This window comes from Cherax quadricarinatus, chromosome 50 (genome assembly GCF_038502225.1).
Source record: "Cherax quadricarinatus isolate ZL_2023a chromosome 50, ASM3850222v1, whole genome shotgun sequence".
Taxonomy (NCBI): Eukaryota; Metazoa; Arthropoda; class Malacostraca; order Decapoda; family Parastacidae; genus Cherax; species Cherax quadricarinatus.
In genome coordinates this window covers 22,796,751-22,820,211 of record NC_091341.1, presented here as the reverse complement: position 1 = coordinate 22,820,211, position 23,461 = coordinate 22,796,751, and the positions used below count along the sequence as shown (strand labels likewise).

General features: G+C 43.1%; 1 protein-coding gene and 1 long non-coding RNA gene across 14 annotated transcripts in view; one reads left to right on the top strand and one right to left on the bottom strand.

Annotated features, from left to right (window-relative positions):
* The window catches only part of trio (trio Rho guanine nucleotide exchange factor), an 810,995-nt gene extending 804,677 nt beyond the window's left edge, over window positions 1-6,318 (top strand). For all 13 annotated transcript variants that reach the window (XM_070095516.1, XM_070095520.1, XM_070095522.1 and 10 more), the window contains one exon: window positions 1,177-6,318. In XM_070095516.1, coding sequence (XP_069951617.1) covers window positions 1,177-1,908 — 732 coding nt within the window. In that variant the 3' untranslated portion in view covers window positions 1,909-6,318. The remainder of the gene's footprint in view (window positions 1-1,176) is intronic.
* LOC138854147 (uncharacterized) overlaps window positions 1-23,461 on the bottom strand; it is a 133,122-nt gene that overhangs the window by 96,468 nt on the left and 13,193 nt on the right. The window lies entirely within an intron of this gene.

The following is a 23,461-nucleotide window of genomic DNA, read 5'->3' as shown; positions in this document are numbered from 1 at the left end:
AAAAATCTTAAACTGCCTCTAACAAGTTTTATTAATATACAAATGGGAAAACTGAAGAAAATTAAGGATCTTAAGCTTGACACCCTTGTATAATTAATACATGTATATAGAGTATTGTACCTATTAGTAATATAATGAAGATAAAAATAATAATATAATTAAGATATTCAGTTATACAGAACTGGATAGTGTGCTTTTTTTCTGTAGGTACAAAAATGAATCTACTTGGTCATTAGCAAATAGCCATCAACCTAATATCCAGAGACCCTAACCAATAAATCTGCCTAAAGATACGCTATTGAGGTTCCACTCTCCATATGCAGCATTCAGAAAATCTGAAGTTCTTACATTGGTGTTTATAATTTAGGGTATAGAGGTTGGAAGTGTAATTAAGTGAGGGCTTTGATTTTATCACTGCTGAATTGTTTAATACTACTGCTATTAGATTTTTATAATTCTAATCAAATGAATGAAATCATAAACCTAACAGAATGAATGAAACATACTGGTTTGGCATTTATTTGTGAATACTATAATAATCTGACTGAAGTTTCCTACCATTCAGTACTTCACTGGATTCTGATGAAGTTTGCTATGCAAGTGAAACATTTTGCCAATCAAGATACCTAAGTGGTGCACACGTGTCTTATTCATCAACTTGTTAGCACTGTATACTAGTTTCATGATACTTGCCTGACACAGCACTCTGTATGTTCATATTCATACAACTCCAAGCCCTCACCACTATCTTTAGTACTCGAATCAGCCTGGGTAAATACTAAATGACCAGTAATGAGGGGATGTCAAAGGCAAGACATGTTGGTATGGTACCCTAACAGCACAGTTTCCACAATGCCCAGTGTGGTGGAGGATTTTTTTTTGTTGGTATGCACACCAACGATGCAAGCCTACTTTATCCCATGTAGACCTAACATTCCTAATAGCAGCCATTATGAGGGAGCTACAATTTAAACATTGATCTACGTGTATAGCAGTATATATGCACACTTGTCAACATATTTGGCAGTTTAAAGGTCAATTCAGGGCTTGGACTAAGCCTTAACTTCATTCTTTTCATTTCCATAATAGTGCTCAATGAGGCTTGTAAACAGAATTTTGATTGCAAAACATAAGTACTGTATTGCTCATGATGTTAATATTGTTTTCATCTTCCAGGTAATTTCATCCAATGTCTTACGTGGATATCTCGTTCATCGTGCAGCAAGTAGTTGTAGCCCAGCTGCTGAGGGCTGGGTACCTGCAAATGTTGTGCTTCCATCAGCTTATCCTGATCTGCCTACAACTCCTCCTGCCTCACCCACACATACAGGCTTATACTATGAATCTCACGGCAAGAAACCTTGGATCAAGTTCCGTAAACCTTCTTTCTCTAAAAGAGATCATCACTTGCTAAGAAGAGAGGAAACTGTACATGAGATTCCCTCTACATCTCGTCCCTCTTTTCCCAGCAGGCAGATGACCGTTTCATTAATTAATCCTTATCATTCTGAAAGTGATGGTCACTATGTACAACATCCTGATAAACCTCCTAGTGGATGTATACCTGCCTCACCGGAGTCTCCTGTTAGGATTATGTCTCCTCTAAGAAATGTGACAGTTTGTCCAGGGGAGCCAGCTGAAATGGTATGTGTAATCACTGGTGCTGGATTTTGGGCAGAATCAACTACAGTGACATGGGTAGGGCCTCATGGGCAATTGACTGATCCACGCTTTGAAATGGAACAACATCGTGATGGAACACTGAGACTACATGTGGGTAGCTGCCGTGTAACAGATGCAGGAGAGTACACGTGTACCATCACCTGTGCCGGACATTCCATCGCTTGTTCTGCTCGCATCAATCTAGCCCAGGGTAAGGACCACAGTTATTCTAATGGGCATTCCTAGCAATAGGAGTGCCTGGTATGGGCTGGAGTGGGTTAAGGTTGAATTTTGTATATTTTATAAGGTCAAGTTTATTTAAATAACTCTGTTAAGAGTTTGAATATTTCCATATTAACTGTGTTGTATGCATGAACTTTTTTTTATTAATTGAATGCTGTCATTAATTTAATAACACCCTCAGTGATACATATGTATTAACTAAAATGGTGTTTTGAACTTCATTGAAAAGATATTCAGACTGAGTCCTGAACACTAATGTATATACATAGTCTTACTGTAATATACGAATGTTTGGTAAATTAATATTAATGCTGTTTCAGAAACACATCTAAGTATTAGCTGTACAAAATATTAGGATAAATTATACTAAATACTGGTAAAACAATTGTGGCTGAGACATTTTCAAAGTACTCTTTATATTAAGCAGCAGTAAAATGAATCTTTCTAATTTTTCTATTCAAATTGTATTTTTTTTTTTTACAAGAATACCATTTTCTAGCCATTGCTAGAAAATGCATTACTATTTAATTATTCATTAAGGATTTTTTCTGCAGATTTTAAGAATTAAACAAAAAATCTTGAAAAAGTACCGTGGTTCACTGTACAGTAGTGTACTGTCAAAAATAATATTGACCAGTATTAAAAAAAAACAGCATTATTATGTTTTTATCTCTGATTTTTATCTTCAGAAACAATAAAAAGCTTAAGAGATGTTTAATTCAAAAAGAATCAGCATTAAGTAATGGAAGCACACACAAAAGATAATTTCAATTTAATTATTAAAAACACAAATATGTATAATACAAAAGTGAAACAGCATTAATATAGACACTGTGATTTAGATTTATGATTAAAATCCTTTTTTTTTTTTTTTGTTTTTAACTAGATTACATACAATATGCAGACTGCAATTTTATTCTTCTACAGTATTTGTAAATAGTGGGTCTCAAATTTTTGTTCTCATTATCTTTACATCTGAATGTTACAAAGATAAGAATAAAAGTATGGTAGGTAGTGCAATAAAGGTATTGCAGACAGTGTAATAAAGAGGGTAATGTTTTTCTTTCATTCATTATTTATGAAAGTAATATCAAATAAGATGCCATTAACATCACTGCACCCTTTAGTTTTAGAACACAAAAAACTTGCATCACTTTCTTAGAGCATCGGGAGTATTTTTGTTGACTTACATTGAGTACTGTCTTTAGGGACCCCTGGCTGTCTTGTCTTCCCTTCATACTGCACCTGCTCATAATAATGTACTTATAGTTTAGAGGAGTGAATCTATGCTTGTGTTCTTCCTTCTGTAATGTTTTTTAACAGTGCAATGGTGAGCTCATGGGAGTCTTAGCACTGCAGTGCTAAACCCATGGTATATATTCACTATCACATTCCTCTTTTTTGTAGTTCAGTCATGCTTGTTGGTATTTTTCACCTAATTTTACAGTAATTAAAATTGTACTGCATACAATATCTTTAGCATCACATTACTTTTTCTGAGGTACAGTACATTAACTTATAATGAAAATATCTTTCCTTTTCTTCTGGGAAGCTAATATCCAGAAGGGATGACATAGTATCTTCTTTATTCAGTGCGCATCTAAGGCATAAAAGATCCCATCAGATTTACAAATTTAGCTGTGCATAATTTCAGCTCACACCTTATAATCCATCCAGTCAATTTTTATTTAAATAAACTCTCTAACAACAGCACAAATTGTTGGCTTTGTCTGCTTTCACTAATAATTTCTTATTTTAGTATTTTTGTGTCAGCATGCCTGTGTGTATATAGGTGTACATAATTTACATAGGTGTACAGTATTTAAATAACCCAGTTTGTGGAAAATGAGATCTAGTTCCTGTATCTGCATTTTAGCTTGCTATTATCTGACATGATCTAGCTTGAGTATAACTGAGTACAGTAATTTCTAATTTGTAATTACACATTCCAAGTTACAGTAATAAAGCTACACTCTGTACAGTTTTTAATTTATCTTATCTGTGTTTAAGAGTTTCATTAATGGTTGCTACACTTTTCATCTCCTCAAGATGTTTCTTCTCCCATTTTTCCAATGGAACCAACAGCTCATAGTCATTCCTTGTGAGTAAATATATTTTCATTCAGAGATTCATATCTTTGCACAACTCTAAAAGTTTCCATTGTGTTTCTATAGGTGCAGACACCGTACTACAACTACCCATTGTAGGTTAAGTCTGTCATACAATATTTTATTTTTATTATCACACTGGCCGATTCCCACCAAGGCAGGGTGGCCCGAAAAAGAAAAACTTTCACCATCATTCACTCCATCACTGTCTTGCCAGAAGGGTGCTTTACACTACAGTTTTTAAACTGCAACATTAACACCCCTCCTTCAGAGTGCAGGCACTGTACTTCCCATCTCCAGGACTCAAGTCCGGCCTGCCGGTTTCCCTGAACCCCTTCATAAATGTTACTTTGCTCACACTCCAACAGCACGTCAAGTATTAAAAATCATTTGTCTCCATTCACTCCTATCAAACACGCTCACTCATGCCTGTTGGAAGTCCAAGCCCCTCGCACACAAAACCTCCTTTACCCCCTCTCTCCAACCTTTCCTAGGCCAACCCCTACCCCGCCTTCCTTCCACTACAGACTGATACACTCTTGAAGTCATTCTGTTTCGCTCCATTCTCTCTACATGTCCGAACCACCTCAACAACCCTTCCTCAGCCCTCTGGACAACAGTTTTGGTAATCCCGCACCTCCTCCTAACTTCCAAACTACGAATTCTCTGCATTATATTCACACCACACATTGCCCTCAGACATGACATCTCCACTGCCTCCAGCCTTCTCCTCGCTGCAACATTCATCACCCATGCTTCACACCCATATAAGAGCGTTGGTAAAACTATACTCTCATACATTCCCCTCTTTGCCTCCAAGGACAAAGTTCTTTGTCTCCACAGACTCCTAAGTGCACCACTCACTCTTTTCCCCTCATCAATTCTATGATTCACCTCATCTTTCATAGACCCATCCACTGACACGTCCACTCCCAAATATCTGAATACATTCACCTCCTCCATACTCTCTCCCTCCAATCTGATATTCAATCTTTCATCACCTAATCTTTTTGTTATCCTCATAACCTTACTCTTTCCTGTATTCACCTTTAATTTTCTTCTTTTGCACACCCTACCAAATTCATCCACCAATCTCTGCAACTTCTCTTCAGAATCTCCCAAGAGCACAGTGTCATCAGCAAAGAGCAGCTGTGACAACTCCCACTTTGCGTGTGATTCTTTATCTTTTAACTCCACGCCTCTCGCATTTACTTCTCTTACAACCCCATCTATAAATATATTAAACAACCACGGTGACATCACACATCCTTGTCTAAGGCCTACTTTTACTGGGAAATAATTTCCCTCTTTCCTACATACTCTAACTTGAGCCTCACTATCCTCGTAAAAACTCTTCACTGCTTTCAGTAACCTACCTCCTACACCATACACTTGCAACATCTGCCACATTGCCCCCCTATCCACCCTGTCATACGCCTTTTCCAATACAATATGTTATAAACAAACTTGTTATTTCCCTACCTTATACAGTATGGTTTCACTACATTTTAACTCAGGCTGCTCTCCCTGCCTTGAGCTCCAGTGAAAAAACGTGTTAGTATTATCAGAACTTTCACACTGATTATATCATCAGAACCTTCACATTGAGAATAGCAAAAACTTTCTAACCAGCAAATAAAATCAGTTTTATGTCAGCAAATTATTAAACAGTATTTCAGATCTATTAAGCAATAATGACAGTAAGATATTTTTTCAAGGAAGAAATGGATGGGTTTAGTTCTCTAGATTTTAGAAAAATTTTAATAGAGTTCCCATGAAAGACCAATCAGGAAATTACAAAACAAAGAATTTGAGTAATACTCCTCCATTGTAATAATGGAAGAGTAATTTTCTGCTTGAGAGGAAAATGTGAAGAGATAAGAGGGCAATGTTTTTGTTGGGTTCCACAAGGACTGGTATTTGCCTCAATAATGCTTTTAATTTATACAAATGGCTAGCCAGAAAGAATAAAGAACTCCATGAATCTTTTTGTCAATGGAAATTTTTTTACGTGAAATGGTGTGTTTAACTATATATAACTGAGAAATTAAATTGAATTTATTAGCCTGTCAGATTTTTCATATTACATTAACACTTTTTTTCCATTAATCTCTTCAAATTTTTTGACTTTTATGACTTACAGTTTTGGTAACACTGGGTGGTTACCATGGAAGTTTATGCTCTCTTCTCACTGGTCACTACTCTGCCATAAACCTCTGACTCCACCTACATAAATTCCAATCTAGTTCAATAACATTCATCATAAAATAAATAAATAAATAAATAAATAAATTAAATATATATAAATATATCTATATATATATATATATATAGATATATATATATATATTATATATATATATATATATATATATATATATATTATATATAGTGTATATATATATATGTATATTTATTTATTTATTTTGAACTATGAACAAATTCTCCTGTCATCAAAATTATAGTCTGCATTTTTGTATGCTAAAAGAATTTAGTCTCTTCATGTATATGAGCAATTGCTGTGATGCACAATTTATCTAAAAGTTTGTAACAGAACTTGAATCAATGTACAAGACAATCCTGTTAATTTGTATATGTACAGTAAATATCCTGTCTTATAATGCAAGATATATTACTACTAGGTATGTTTGCCAGTTTTCATTCCTTCTGTGTAAACTAGTAGTACTTAGATTTATATTGTATTAAGGGGCTCGGTTCTATAAATTGTGTGTTTTGATAATATAAAAATTTTTAATACTCAATCAAGGCATTCCTTCCTTATATTGATGGCTCTGATAAAAATAAATATTGCATATTATTTGATAGGATTGGTTAAAATTAATTTATAGGTCAAAGGACTCTCTCTTAGTGCCAAAGGTTATAGATATTTTTTGTATATGACAATGTAAATATGTACATTATGAGGACAATCAGTCAAGTGTCCGTACTTGGCCCAAGGTGTTCACCTCGGAGATTTTTTTTTTATTGTACTGTTCAGTCTCAAATAAATTATTTTCTAGACAATGATCTATTCTTTAAACAGCATTTTGCTCTAAGATTATGATTAAACAATTATTAATATGAAAATATTCTGAAACTAGACATAGGCTATTATAGTTCATAGAAGTTATCCATTGTAGAGAAATGATGCTGACATCTGCATTTTGGTATAATTATATCTTAAATGGAAAAATGTAATATATGTCAATAGCAATATAAAAACACTGGCAAATATAACTATTAAGAGTACAAAGGTCTTTACTACAAATTAAGACAATTGAATACCATAATTAAAATTTTGCATGGAAACAGTCATAGGAAAACTGCCTGACAAATCACAGTGCTAAATTTAAGATTCCTTGGTGTTCCCTCTTGTATATACAGAAGCAGTTAGTGAGTGTGGTAACAATTCAATTGTATCCCCTCCAGAGGTTTAAGGTATTTATAAGCAACCAGTTTAATGTGAGTCTTCAATCTATCATACTTTTTGTGCCTGTTACTGGGTTAGCCAGTTTGTTTATATGGTTCCATTATATTACAAAATATTTAAGATTCCAGTAGAAGTTTGAGTATGGTTGTAGTATTTAGACCAATGGAGCTTAATTTCTTCCAGCAATTTCTTAATAGAATTTTAGCAGTAGTTTCATTAACAAACTAAAGCCTGCATGTTCACACACACATGGTTAACATAGCGCACCATAGGTACGACCATAGATAATGAACGAAAGGACATTTGGAGATGCATGTAAAGACAGCACTGAAATTAAGTAAACAATATAATGCATCTTAACTGAAGCTAAAAATTCCAGACAAGCCATTGAAAAGGTAAAACAAAACATGACCCTACTGAAGACATTGGAGAAATAAATACAAGAGACAGTAAGGAAATACACATAGAACCCTTGAGTGTGTCTAATATTGAGGGAAAGGTGAAGGAAGAAGAGCCTCAGACCAGATTGATATCTTTGTCAGGCTTAAGATAGATGAAGAAAAAAAGATAAACTAAAAAAACACCTCTCAAAATAAGAGAATAAAAAACAAGTTACTATACTTAGACATACAGTAGGAAAAAAGAAAACAAAGAACAGATCTACTAACCAAACAAAGAAACATTAAACTCAGATATAAGTTACCCACCTTTCATTCACCCTACCTTGCACAAAATTGAATGATGATTTCGACAGACTATGAGGATGGTCAAATAAATGGCCACTTGAGTAAGAATGGGACGAAAAAATACCTATTAGTACCATTTTAACTTAGTGGTAGGTAATTTCATGTATCAGAAAAGAAAAAAGGCACCACACTAAACCACTGTTGATCTTTCAGTTTTCCCATTGTTTATACCTCGAGGAAATTAGGCTTATTAAACAGTCAGTCCTCCGTCTGGCTATGCTCTATTATAATCTACTGACCAGAATCCTGATGTATTTACAATGAAAGTGCTCTTTTTGCTCATACTGGACCAATTACTCTGCTCATCACAGAGTGCTATCTTCATTTTGTATACTGTACCTTCAGTGCTCTGACATGCTTCCTTTGTCCACCCCTTTTTCTTATGATAACCTTTCTCTAAAACATCAAATGCTCTGCCTCTCCCATCTTCCCTCATCACCTTCACCACTCTCCCTCAACAATTTCTCTCACCTTGGCTGTGCAGCACTGAATGACCCCTATGAGTTTAGCACTTTCCATGATCTTAATTAAAAAACTGCTTTTAAACTTGTAAAAAGGCAAATTATATGCGAGACAAAATGTAATAAATTATGGACGATGACAAAAATCAAACTGAAGTTGAAAATATGAGATACTAAATGAAGTTCCAGAGTATTTACCACAAACTGTCAAATAAAATGGGCCCCACTGAAATAACACTATGTAACTGCAGTTGCATATTGAGAAAAAGAACCAAACCAGACCAGTTATTATCATTGGCTTTGAAAAAAATGCATAATATTTTCTACTCTAATACAGAAATTATTCAAGAAAGAAAAGGATCAGTACTTACCCAGATTACATTTTTAATTGACATAAACTTAACACAACCATGATGTGCATTAAACTGCATTATGCTTCTGGCCATATGTTGTTTTTCCTAACCAAACTGAAATTGTGTTTTTGTCCATCTTCATGCCAATGTCATATGGAAGGATGCTGCCATTCTGAATATATTGCAAGTCAACTTGACATAACACTGATAAACTTCCCTGTTCATTAGAGTATGCTGACCTATTTTCAACTGCTCCTTCAATGCCCTCTTATGCATACACCTATAATGCAGATTCTGTTTACCATATAACTTTTATCCCACTACTAGCCTACTATATTAACCTCAAGTCCTACAATCACTGTTAAGCCCACTGGCAACAATTGTGGGATTAGCTTTTACACCTAGGACTAACCACTCATTTGACATACAGCTCTGAGCAACTAACAGCTCTGTGCACCCTTTCATATTTCCAAGCATTTATTTCCTTCTTGTGTGTAACCGATACAGCCTTCCATGTGTGACCTTGCTCTTCATCTTTACTGCTTTTGATGCCTTTTGTCAAAAATCTACAATAAGAAGTGAACGGTATTCAAATCAATGATCTGGCAGTCCAGAGACTGCCAGCCCACCTCACCCCCATCCTTGCTAAAGAGGGTATAAGGATTTCTGAACTAATAACCCCTAGTATCTGTGAAATTTAGCAATGATTTTTTCTGTTATACTGTACTCCATTATGCAGGATGATTTCCTCTCGTACTTCATCATGCAGGATGCCAATGTATGGAAACTAAATGTAATTGTGTTTAAGCCACTTCATCCATTGAATGTTCTCTTGTATTATCTAGTAGGATATTGACAGTTTACAATACCTTATTATTATATTCATGGGGAAGCACTAAACTTATAGGGGTTAAGTAGCAATTGAGGAATCGAAGGTAATCAGAGTTGATCCAAGGGGAGGGTAACTACAATTCCTTGAATCAGAAATTATTCCCCTTTAAGGGAATATAGTATTAGTAGACTTGTGTGAGCCATCTATCTTCATAGGTCCTATCATGCTGAGCCCTCTTGCTGCAGCTGGTACTAAGTCATGCTGGTAGTTAAGTTTGATGTAGTACAATGCTGAATGACCCATATAGGTCTAGCATTTTGTGATTATAATTACACTAGTATTCTATTCACAAAAAAGTTATAAACCTGAATTGTTACAATTGTAATATTGTAATGGTAGCCTTTTGTCTATGTGTACTCTGCTGCATTTCTCACTGCATGACTGTGACCTGGAGGTCATGTGTGATGAAGTGCCTCTAGTCGTACAGTCACAGGTTGAGGGGTTGAAAATTAGCCATTTTTCAAATGGCTAATTTTCACTAATACACTGACCAGTGACCACAAAAAATGATAGTTTAAGAAATTTCATGTACTGAAAATCATGTTTTTAAAAGATGATTTCTTGGATTTCTTCAGCACCTCATGACTTTGAAGTCCACACCCTCCCAAGATTGAAATCTTGGTTTATAACCCTAGTCTGAAATCCTAGCTTAAGCCCCCTATCCTCCCTGATTGAAATCCTGGCTGTGCTAATGAATACAGTACTTTCATTAGCAGCTACCCTGTGGATAAAATGGCTATGGTGGTAATTGCAGTGGTGGTGGTGGTGGTGGTAATGGTGGTGGGTTGTGGTTAACATGGCTATGGTGATAGTTGCAGTGGTAGTGGTAATGGATGTTCTAACTGATTTACAAAGCACTAGAATCTTTCAGTTATTTAGAGCTTTAACCCTTAAACAGTCCAAACAGATCTATGTTCACATGCATAGTGCTCCAAAAGTAGATCTACATTTTTTACATATTTTCAAATATAACAAAAAAAAAAATAGATGAAAGTTTTTTTACACGTTTTCAAATGTAAAAAAACAAAAAGAAGATCTACATTTTTTTACATACTTTCAAATGTTGAAAAAACGTAGATCTACGTTTGGACAGTTTAAGGTTTAAACATGTTACAAACATCAAATTTACGGTATCAATACCGACTTGCTACTGTTATGACCAATTCACTCACACATTACATAAATCCTAATCACAACACAAAGTAAGAAAACATAAAATCCACTGTCCATAAATTGTTCTATGTCATATGCCAGGAGTGGGAGCATATTTAGACAAATGGGGGGGGGGGGGGGAATTCCCTTATATTTAAGTCAAAGGATGGGGGGAAGGACTGTGTTCTTAGACTAGCAGTGACATGCATAACAGCAGTGGTGGTAGCTGTAGTAGTGATAGTTATACAAAATTTAAATTAGTTATGGTGTTTATTTATGATTTATAGTTAATGAAGTCTGCACACCTGGAAATATCAAATAATTTGCATTCCAAACAGTTGGCTTATACCCTTACATTATGAAGAGTATATTTTTTCTTTTTTTAACAAGTCGGCCGTCTCCCACCGAGGCAGGGTGACCCAAAAAGAAAATACTTTCATCATCATTCAACACTTTCACCTCACTCACACATAATCACTGTTGCTGCAGAGGTGCTCAGAATACAACAGTTTCGAAGCATATACAGTGGACCCCCGCATAACGATGGCATCACATAGCGATTATTTCGCATACCGCTTACTTTAATTGCAAAAATTTTGCCTCACATACCGCTTAAAAACCCGCTTACCGATTTTCGTCCGAGACGCGTCCAATGTGCGGCCTGAGCCACGCTCACATGTTCCGCCGGTGGCATTGTTTACCAGCCAGCCTCCGCGGTAACATCCAAGCATACAATCGGAATATTTCGTATTATTACAGTGTTTTCGGTGCTTTTTCTGGAAAATAAGTGACCATGGGCCCCAAGAAAGCTTCTAGTGCCAACCCTACAGCAATACCTGGAGAGAGAGATAAGGGTGAGAATTACAATAGAGATGAAGAAAAAGATCATTGATAAGTATGAAAGTGGAGTGCATGTCTCCGAGCTGGCCAGGTTGTATAATAAACCCCAATCAACCATCGCTACTATTGGTGGTACAGCTGCTGCTGCTGCTGCACTGTCAGCTGCTGCTGCTGCTGCTGCACTGTCAGCTGCTGCTGCTGCTGTAGCACCGTTGTTGGTGTGGCTTATTGAGAATACCAAGAAACAATTAACCCCAGAGGATTTGCCACCCAGGATAACCCAAAAAAGTCAGTGTCATCGAAGACTGTCTAACTTATTTCCATTGGGGTCCTTAATCTTGTCTCCCAGGATGCAACCCACACAAGTCGACTAACACCCAGGTGAACAGGGAAAAATGCCTGGAACTAGTGCTCATATTGGTGAATTTAAAGCCAGCAAAGGTTGGTTTGAGAGATTTAAGAATCGTAGTGGCATACACAGTGTGATAAGGCCTGTTCTGGAAGAAAATGCCAAACAGGACCTACAGTACTCAGGAGGAAAAGGCACTCCCAGGACACAGTGTCTCATCAGTCATTGCTGCATCTTCAATAAAGGTAAGTGTCATTTATTCATTTAGTAGACTAGTACATGCACAATATATACTGTGCATGTACTACTCTACTATTGTGCATGTATCCTTCTCTTTGTGTGTGGGAAAATGTATATTTCATGTGGTAAAAATTTTTTTTTCATACTTTTGGGTGTCTTGCACGGATTAATTTTATTTCCATTATTTCTTATGGGGAAAATTCATTCACATAACGATTATTTCGCATAACAATTACCCCTCTTGCACGGATTAAAATCGTTAACCGGGGGTCCACTGTACATATAAAGATACACAACATATTCCTCCAAACTGCCAATATCCCAAACCCCTCCTTTAAAGCGCAGGCATTGTACTTCCCATTTCCAAGACTCAAGTCCGGCTATATAAAAAAACCGGTTTCCCTGAATCCCTTTACTAAATATTACCCTGCTCACACTCCAACATTTCGTCAGGTCTCAAATACCATTCGTCTCCATTCACTCCTATCTAACATGCTCACACATGCTTGCTGGAAGTCCAAGCCCCTCTCCACAAAACCTCCTTTACCCCCTCCCTCCAACCTTTTCGAGGACGACCACTACCCCGCCTTCCTTCCCCTACAGATTTATACGCTTCTATGTCATTCTACTTTGATCCATCTCTCTAAATGACCAAACCACCTCAACAACCCCTCTTCAGCCCTCTTACTAACACTTTTATTAACTCCACACCTTCTCCTAATTTCCACACTCCAAATTTTCTGCATAATATTTACACTACACACTGCCCTTAGACAGGACATCTCCACTGCCTCCAACCACCTCCTCGCTGCAGCATTTACAACCCAAGCTTCAAACCCATACAAGTGTGTTGGTACTACTATACTTTCATACATTCCCTTCGTTGCCTCCATAGATAACAATTTTTGTCTCCACATATACCTCAATGCACCACTCGCCTTTTCTCCTTCATCAATTCTATGATTAACCTCATCCTTCATAAATCCATCCACTGACATGTCAACTCCCAAATATCTGAAAACATTCACTTCTTCCATACTCCTCCTCCCCAGTTTGATATCCAATTTTTCTTTATCTAAATCATTTGATACCCTCATCACCTTACTCTTTTCTATGTTCACTTTCAACTTTCTACCTTTACACACATTCCCAAACTCGTCCACTAACCTTTGCAGTTTTTCTTTAGAATCTCCCATAAGCACAGTATCATCAGCAAAAAGTAAATGTGTCAATTCCCATTTTGTATTTGATTCCCCATTGTTTAATCCCACACCTCTCCCGAACACCCTAGCATTTACTTCTTTTACAACCCAATCTATAAATACAGTGGTCCCTCGTTTTCGTAATTAATCCCTTCCTGGAGGTGCTACTATTATCAAAATCTACGATTTTCGAATCAATTTTCCCCATAAGAAATAATGTAAATACAATTAATCCGTTCCTGACACCCAGAAGTATCAACAACAATTTTTTTTTACCTTAAAGATAGATTTACATGCGCAAAAGAATGAACATTCAACATGACAGTTATCTTTATTGAAGGCTGTTGTTAAAGAATAGAAGACAGGGAGGAGGAGAGAGGGAAGAGAGGTTATTGTTTGAAAGGGGAATCCCCCTCCATAAGGAGGAGAGGTTGGATAAATGCATGAGTGAGAAGGGTTGGATTTGAGTGGGACTTGCATATCAGGGCTTTTTTCCTCCCACTCATATATTTGTCCAATCTCTTCTTAAAGCTACCCAAGGTCCTAACCTCGATCACCCTACTGGTAAGTGTGATGTTAAATAAGAACATAAGAACTTAAGAAAGTAGGAACACTGCAACACCCCTGCTGGCCCATACTAGGCAGGTCCTTCACAAATCCAACCCACTAACAACAAATGCTACCCAAGCAATAAGCTCAGGTGCAAGTCCGACTCAAATCCAACCCCTCTCACTCATGTACGTATTTATCCAGCCATAGCTTTTAGAACATAAGAAAGGAGGAGCAGTGCAACAGGTCTGTTGGCCCATACTAGGCCGGTCCTTCACAAATCCAACCCACTAACAGCATAACTACTATACCCAAGCAATAAGCTTTGATAAATTGCTGAATCACTGAAGAAGACACCCTCTACCACCATCACTACCACCTTCTAACACTATTACAATGCTACAACCTTAAGAACATAAGAACGAAGGATCACTGCAGCAGGCCAGTTGGCCCATACTAGGCAGGTCCTTAACAATCCATCCCACTAACAAAACATTTGCCCAACCCAATTTTCAATGCTACCCAAGAAATAAGCTTTGATAACTATCCACTCATTTGCAAGTCCCACTCAAATCCAACTCCTCTCTCTCGTATATTTATCCAACCTAAATTTGAAACTACCCAAAGTCCTAGCCTCAATAACATAAGAACCAGTATTACAACTACTATTACAACTGCTACAACCATCTCTACCACCTCAACCACTATCACAACTGCTTCCACTCTACCACCACCACCTTCATATTTTTCTACAAACTTTTTCTTAAATTATATGTGTTTCTCACATTCTTTACCAAAGGGCTGGCACTAGAAGCTTTCCTTGGAGCCATGGTGACTTATTTAGCAGTTGCAAACACTAAAACGAATGGAATATTATGAAATATATCGTATGAACTCGTGGGATCATCCTCACTCACTGATAAACAATGGCTGGGAAAGGAGTGTGAGGTGGCTCGGGGCTGTGTGTACCTGTCCCAGACGAACTACTATTTGCGAGTCAATCTACGATTAGCGAGCCCATGTTTATATGAAAATATCCCTATGATTTCCGAAATTTACGATTCTCGAGAACTACGATAATCGAGGGACCACTGTACATTAAACAACCATGGTGACATTACACATCCCTGTCTAAGACCTACTTTTACCAGGAAGTAGTCTCCCTCTCTTCTACACACCCTAACCTGAGCCTCACTATCCTCATAAAAACTCTTTACAGCATTTAGTAATTTACCACCTATTTCATATACTTGCAACATCTGTCACATTGCTCCCCTATCCACTCTATCATATGCCTTTTCTAAATCCATAAATGCAATAAAAACTTCCCTACCTTTATCTAAATACTGGTCACATATATGCTTCAATGTAAACACTTGATCTACACATCCCCTACCCACTCTAAAACCTCCTTGCTCATCTGCAATCCTACATTCTGTCTTACCTCTAATTCTTTCAATAATAACCCTGCCATACACTTTTCCTGGTATACTCAGTAAATTTATTCCTCTATAATTTTTACAATCTCTTTTGTCCACCTTCCCTTTATATAAAGGGACTATACATGCTCTCCACCAGTCCCTAGGTACCTTCCCCTCTTTCATATATTTATTAAACAAAAATACCAACCACTCCAACACTATATCCCCCCTGCTTTTAACATTTCTGTCATGATCCCATCAGTTCCAGCTGCTTTACCCCTTTTCATTCTCCATAATGCCTCGCACACCTCCCCAACACTCACATTCTGCTCTTCTTCACACCTAAAAGATGGTATATCTCCCTGGCCAGTACATGAAATTACTGCATCCCTTTCTTCGTCGACATTTAAAAGTTCCTCAAAATATTCTCACCATCTACCCAATACCTCCATCTCCCAATCTACTAATTCCCCTACTCTGTTTTTAACTGACAGATCCATTCATTCCCTAGGTTTTCTTAACTTGTTTAACTCACTCCAAAATTTTTTCTTATTTTCATTGAAGTTTCTTGACAGTGCCTCTCCCACTCTGTCATCTGCTCTCTTTTTGCACTCTCTCTGATATTATAAATAGGATGCTTATATCCTCACATTATAAACAGTAGATTTATATCCTTGCATTATAAACAATAATTTATATCCTTGCATTATAAACAGTAGGCTTGTATCCTAGCACTATAAACAGATTTACACCTGATACTCTAAACAGTAAGTAGTTCTGCACCCTTACATTCCAAATAGTAGACCAATACCCTTAAATTTCAAATAGACCTACACCTTACATTCCAAACAGAGGACCAACAGTCTTACATTGCAAGGAGTAAACATGCACCCAGCCAGTGACTAAGACAACCACCTATACTCATCACTGGCACATTAACTAATAAACATATATACAGTGTAACCACCTCATTCATTATTTGACTGATGTGATTATTTTTCTATAGTTGTTAAATTTCCACACCTCTTTCTTGGCCCAAAAACCCCACATGCCTGGTTTTATGTGAATATCATACCTGAAACCTGGCTGCCCTACTTCCATATTCACTTCACCTTCATTACCCTTCAAAGGAGGTGGTGGCCTTGATGCTACTGAGGAGCTCTTGATTCGAGCAACTAGATTTGGCCTTTCTCTCTTTACATTGAACTTGATGGCCTACTATTTCCCAGGCACTATATGACCCATACAGGTTTAGTGTTTACCTGCAGTTAAAATACAACTTCTCCATTAGGTCTATCTTGCATAACATCTTTAAGATTAAGACCCATTAAGAGATCCAGCTCTATCATGCTCTGCAGACAGCAACAATTAATACCTACATACAAATTTAAAGCCCACATACAGGCTTAATGCCTCATACAAGTTTAATGCCCCACACTTTCACACTTCAGTGAATAGGGAAAAGTAGACATCAATTTCTTTCTTGAAACCTGTTATACCAAATGACTTTCTCCCTTCGTATGTATACCCAATACCGTCCCCAGGACGGTACCCGCCCTCCGCACTCCCCAGGACGGTACCCGCCCTCCGCGGGACGGTACCCGCCCTCCGCGGGACGGTACCCGCCCTCCGCGGGACGGTACCCGCCCTCCCCGGGACGGTACCCGCCCTCCCCGGGACGGTACCCGCCCTCCCCGGGACGGTACCCGCCCTCCGCACTCCCCGGGACGGTACCCGCCCTCCGCACTCCCCGGGACGGTACCCGCCCTCCGCACTCCCCGGGACGGTACCCGCCCTCCGCACTCCCCGGGACGGTACCCGCCCTCCGCACTCCCCGGGACGGTACCCGCCCTCCGCACTCCCCGGGACGGTACCCGCCCTCCGCACTCCCCGGGACGGTACCCGCCCTCCGCACTCCCCGGGCCGGTCCCCGCCCTCCGCACTTACCGGGACGGTAACCGCCCTCCGCACTTCCCGGGACGGTACCCGCCCTCCGCACTTCCCCGGGACGGTACCCGCCCTCCGCACTCCCCGGGACGGTACCCGCCCTCCGCACTCCCCGGGACGGTACCCGCCCTCCGCACTCCCCGGGACGGTACCCGCCCTCCGCACTCCCCGGGACGGTACCCGCCCTCCGCACTCCCCGGGACGGTACCCGCCCTCCGCACTCCCCGGGACGGTACCCGCCCTCCGCACTCCCCGGGACGGTACCCGCCCTCCTCACTTACCGGGACAGTAACAGCCCTCTAAACTTCCCAGGAGAGTACCCGCCCTCCACACTTCCCGGGACGGTACCCGCCCTCCACACTCCCCGGGACGGTACCCGCCCTCCTCACTCCCCGGGACGGTACCCGCCCTCCTCACTCCCCGGGACGGTACCCGCCCTCCGCACTCCCCGGGACGGTACCCGCCCTCCGCACTCCCCCGGACGGTACCCGCCCTCCGCACTCCCCGGGACGGTACCCGCCCTCCGCACTCCCCGGGACGGTACCCGCCCTCCGCACTCCCCGGGACGGTACCCGCCCTCCGCACTCCCCGGGATGGTACCCGCCCTCCGCACTCCCCGGGACGGTACCCGCCCTCCGCACTCCCCGGGACGGTACCTGCCGTCCGCACTCCCCGGGACGGTACCCGCCCTCCTCACTTACCAGGACAGTAACAGCCCTCCACACTTCCCAGGACAGTACCAGCCCTCTAAACTTCCCAGGAGAGTACCCGCCCTCCACACTTCCCAGGACAGTACCCACCCTCCACACTCCCCAGGACAGTACCCGCCCTCCTCACTTACCAGGACAGTAACAGCCCTCCACACTTCCCAGGACAGTACCCGCCCTCCACACTTCCCAGGACAGTACCTGTCCTCCACACTTCCCAGGACAGTACCAGCCCTTCACACTTTCCAGGACAGTACCAGCCCTCCTCACTTCCCAGGACAGTATCAGCCCTCCACACTTCCCAGGACAGTACCCGCCCTCTACACTTCCCAGGACAGTACCCGCCCTCCACACTTCCCAGGACAGTACCTGCCCTCCACACTTCCCAGGACAGTACCAGCCCTTCACACTTCCCAGGACAGTACCAGCCCTCCACACTTCCCAGGACAGTACCCGCCCTCCACACTTCCCAGGACAGTACCCGCCCTCCACACTTCCCAGGACAGTACCCGCCCTCCACACTTCCCAGGACAGTACCCGCCCTCCACACTTCCCAGGACAGTACCCGCCCTCCACACTTCCCAGGACAGTACCCGCCCTCCACACTTCCCAGGACAGTACCCGCCCTCCACACTTCCCAGGACAGTACCCGCCCTCCTCACTTCCCAGGACAGTACCCCCCCTCCACACTTCCCAGGACAGTACCAGCCCTCCACACTTCCCAGGACGGTACCCGCCCTCCGCACTTCCCAGGACGGTACCCGCCCTCCGCACTTTCCAGGACAGTACCCGCCCTCCACACTCCCCAGGACAGTATCCGCCCTCCTCACTTCCCAGGACAGTACCCGCCCTCCACACTTCCCAGGACAGTACCTGCCCTCCACACTTCCCAGGACAGTACCAGCCCTCCACACTTCCCAGGACAGTACCAGCCCTCCTCACTTCCCAGGACAGTATCAGCCCTCCACACTCCCCAGGACAGTACCTGCCCTCCACACTCCCCAGGACAGTATCCGCCCTCCACACTTCCCAGGACAGTACCCGCCCTCCACACTTCCCAGGACAGTACCCGCCCTCCACACTTCCCAGGACAGTACCCGCCCTCCACACTTCCCAGGACAGTACCCGCCCTCCACACTTCCCAGGACAGTACCCGCCCTCCACACTTCCCAGGACAGTAACAGCCCTCCACACTTCCCAGGACAGTAACAGCCCTCCACACTTCCCAGGACAGTACCAGCCCTCCACACTTCCCAGGACAGTACCAGCCCTCCACACTTCCCAGGACAGTACCTGCCCTCCACACTTCCCAGGACAGTACCAGCCCTCCACACTTCCCAGGATAGTACCAGCCCTCCACACTCCCCAGGACAGTACCAGCCCTCCACACTCCCCAGGACAGTACCCGCCCTCCACACTTCCCAGGACAGTACCCGCCCTCCACACTTCCCAGGACAGTACCCGCAGTCGACACTTCCCAGGACAGTACCCGCCCTCCACACTTCCCAGGACAGTACCCGCCCTCCACACTTCCCAGGACAGTACCAGCCCTCCACACTTCCCAGGACAGTACCCGCCCTCCACACTCCCCAGGACAGTATCCGCCCTCCACTCCCCAGGACAGTATCCGCCCTCCACACTTCCCAGGAGGAGTACCCGCCCTCCACACTTCCCAGGACAGTACCCGCCCTCCACACTTCCCAGGACAGTACCCGCCCTCCACACTTCCCAGGACAGTACCCGCCCTCCACACTTCCCAGGACAGTACCCGCCCTCCACACTTCCCAGGACAGTACCCGCCCTCCACACTTCCCAGGACAGTACCCGCCCTCCACACTTTCCAGGACAGTACCCGCCCTCCACACTTCCCAGGACAGTACCCGCCCTCCACACTTCCCAGGACGGTACCAGCCCTCCACACTTCCCAGGACGGTACCCGCCCTCCACACTCCCCAGGACAGTACCCGCCCTCCACACTCCCCAGGACAGTATCCGCCCTCCACACTCCCCAGGACAGTATCTGCCATCCACACTTCCCAGGACAGTACCCGCCCTCCACACTCCCCAGGACAGTACCAGCCCTCCACACTCCCCAGGACAGTACCCGCCCTCCGCACTTCCCAGGACAGTACTTGCCCTCCACACTCCCCAGGACAGTACCCCCCCTCCACACTCCCCAGGACAGTATCCGCCCTCCACACTTCCCAGGACAGTATCTGCCATCCACACTTCCCAGGACAGTACCCGCCCTCCACACTTCCCAGGACAGTACCCGCCCTCCACACTCCCCAGGACAGTACCCGCCCTCCACACTCCCCAGGACAGTACCCGCCCTCCACACTCCCCAGGACAGTATCCGCCCTCCACACTTCCCAGGACAGTATCCGCCATCCACACTTCCCAGGACAGTACCCGCCCTCCACACTCGCCAGGGCAGTACCAGCCCTCCACACTTCCCAGGACAGTACCCGCCCTCCACACTTCCCAGGACAGTACTTGCCCTCCACACCTCCAGGACAGTACCCGCCCTCCTCACTTCCCAGGACAGTACCCGCCCTCCACACTCCCCAGGACAGTACCAGCCCTCCACACTCCCCAGGACAGTACCCGCCCTCCACACTGCCCAGGACAGTATCCGCCCTCCACACTTCCCAGGACAGTATCTGCCATCCACACTTCCCAGGACAGTACCTGCCCTCCACATTCCCCAGGACAGTCCCAGCCCTCCACACTTCCCAGGACAGTACCCGCCCTCCACACTTCCCAGGACAGTACTTGCCCTCCACACTCCCCAGGACAGTACCCGCCCTCCTCACTTCCCAGGACAGTACTTGCCCTCCACACTCCCCAGGACAGTACCCGCCCTCCTCACTTCCCAGGACAGTACCAGCCCTCCACACTCCCCAGGACAGTACCCGCGTAATTGCTGTACATAATATTGGCTTTCAAATTACTGTGTAATGTTTGTACCTTAATTTGAAATAAAATTTGCCATTTAGTTTTGCCTTCTGCTTTCTGTTGACCCTTTTTTTTCAACCGATTTTAATAAAACAAACAAAAAAAATTGCGTGTGGGGCAGGGTTGGTTCAGTGTGCGCGCGTGAGCGAGTGGGGCGCCCGCAATGGGTACGTAATCTCCTATTTGTGGTTGTAGGTTCAAGTCTTCTCTTGGTCCCGTGTGAAGGGGAAAGGGGGTTGGTGGGATGGTGTTTGTGGAGGGGGATGGTCTGTGTGAGAGGGCTGTTGTGTATGCGTGTGACGGGTTGTTGTGCATGCGTGTGAAGGGTTGGTGTGTGTGTGTGTGTCTGTGGGGGGGGGGGAGGGTTGGTGTGCATGTGTCGTGGGTTGGTGTGTGTGTGTGTGTGGGGGGGGGGGTATGTGTTAAACTTACCTGGAGTTTACCTGTAGAGGGTTTCGGGGGTCAACACCCCCGCGGTCTGGTCTGAGACCAGCCTCGTGGTGGATGAAGGTCTGATCAATCAGACTATTACTGCTGGCCGCACGTAAACCGACGAACGAACCACAGCCCGGCTGATCAGGTACTGACTTTAGGTGCCTGTCCAGCGCCTTCTTGAAGACAGACAGGGGTCTATTTGTAATCCCCTTTATGCTGGGAGGCAGTTGAACAGTCTTGGGCCCCTGACACTTGGGTTGTCTCTTAATGTACTCGTGAACCCCCCTGCTTCTCATTGAGGGAATGTTGCATCTCCTGCCGAGTCTTTTCCTTTCGTACGGAGTGATTTTCGTGTGCAAATGGTACTAATCCCTCTAGGATTGTCCAAGTGTATATTATCACGTATCTTTCTCGCCTCTGTTCCAGGGAGTACAAATCAAGGGACTTCAACTGTTCCCAGTAATTTAGGTGCTTTAATCGTACTTGTGCGTGCCGGGAAAGTTATCTGTACATTCTCCAGGTCAGCAATGTCGCCTGCCTTGAAGGAGGCAGTTAGTGTACAGCAGTGTTCCAGCCTATAGGGAACAAGCGATTTGAAGAGAATCATCATGGGCTTTGCGTCCCTAGTTTTGAAGGTACTCAATATCCATCCTATCATTTTGCTAGCAGATGAAGTAGATACACTGTTGTGGTCTTTGAAGGTGAGATCCTCTGACATTATCATTCCCAGATCTTTCACATGTGTGGGGGGTTAGTGTGTGTGTGTGTGTGTAGGGAGGTTGGTGTGTGTGTAGGGAGGTTGGTGTGTGTAGGGAGGTGTGTAGGGAGGTGTGTGTGTGTGTGTGTGTGTGTGTGTGTGTGTGTGTGTGTGTGTGTGTGTGTGTGTGTGTGTGTGTGTGTGTGTGTGTGTGTGTGTAGAGAGAGGTTGGTGTGTGTGTGTAGGGAGGTTGGTGTGTGTGTAGGGAGGTTGGAGTGTGTGTGTAGGGAGGTTGGTGTGTGTATGGGGGGGTTGGTGTGTATGGGAAGTGTTTGTGTGGAGGGGTGGTTTGCATGGGGGGTTGGTGTTTGTATGTGGGGGATGGTCTTCGTATGTAGGGGGATGGTGTTCGTATGTAGGGGGATGGTGTTCGTATGTAGGGGGATGGTGTTCGTATGTAGGGGGTTAGTGTTCGCGTTTGGGGGTTTAGCGTTCGCGTGTGTGGGGTTTAGCGTTCGCGTGTGTGGGGTTTAGCGTTCGCGTGTGTGGGGGTTAGTTTTCGTGTGTGGGAGGTTGGTGCTTGTGTGGGGGGGTGGGGGGAAGGGAAGAGACAGCTGCCAACATGGGCGTGTCTCGCCGTAGAGTATCAGGTTCCTAAACTGGCTTCTCCTTCCTCACTTTTCTCTCGTTTTATTTGTACTACTCAACGTTTAACTAAAACACAGGAGTCCCTCATGTTCACCACAATGCTCTTCATAAACTTTCACGGTGTTGGAATCCTACCAGTCAAATGTATGGCATACGAGATAGTGTCTTTAATGATAAAATTTCGTCTACCGTCACTTACGGAGTCAGGATGGGAAAGTAGGACAACTTACTGGCTGCAGAGTCAGTATTTGCTCGGCTCTTGCATGGTGAAGGTGGATCGTCTGGCTCACTATCCCTTTTCCTGTGACTGTCATGACCACTCTGGACGACATGCGATACTGTATATCCTTTTTTCTTTCTCTTTATTTGCCAATATATTCATGAAATAGAGTCGAGAACTGGTGACACATCGTTGTATCAT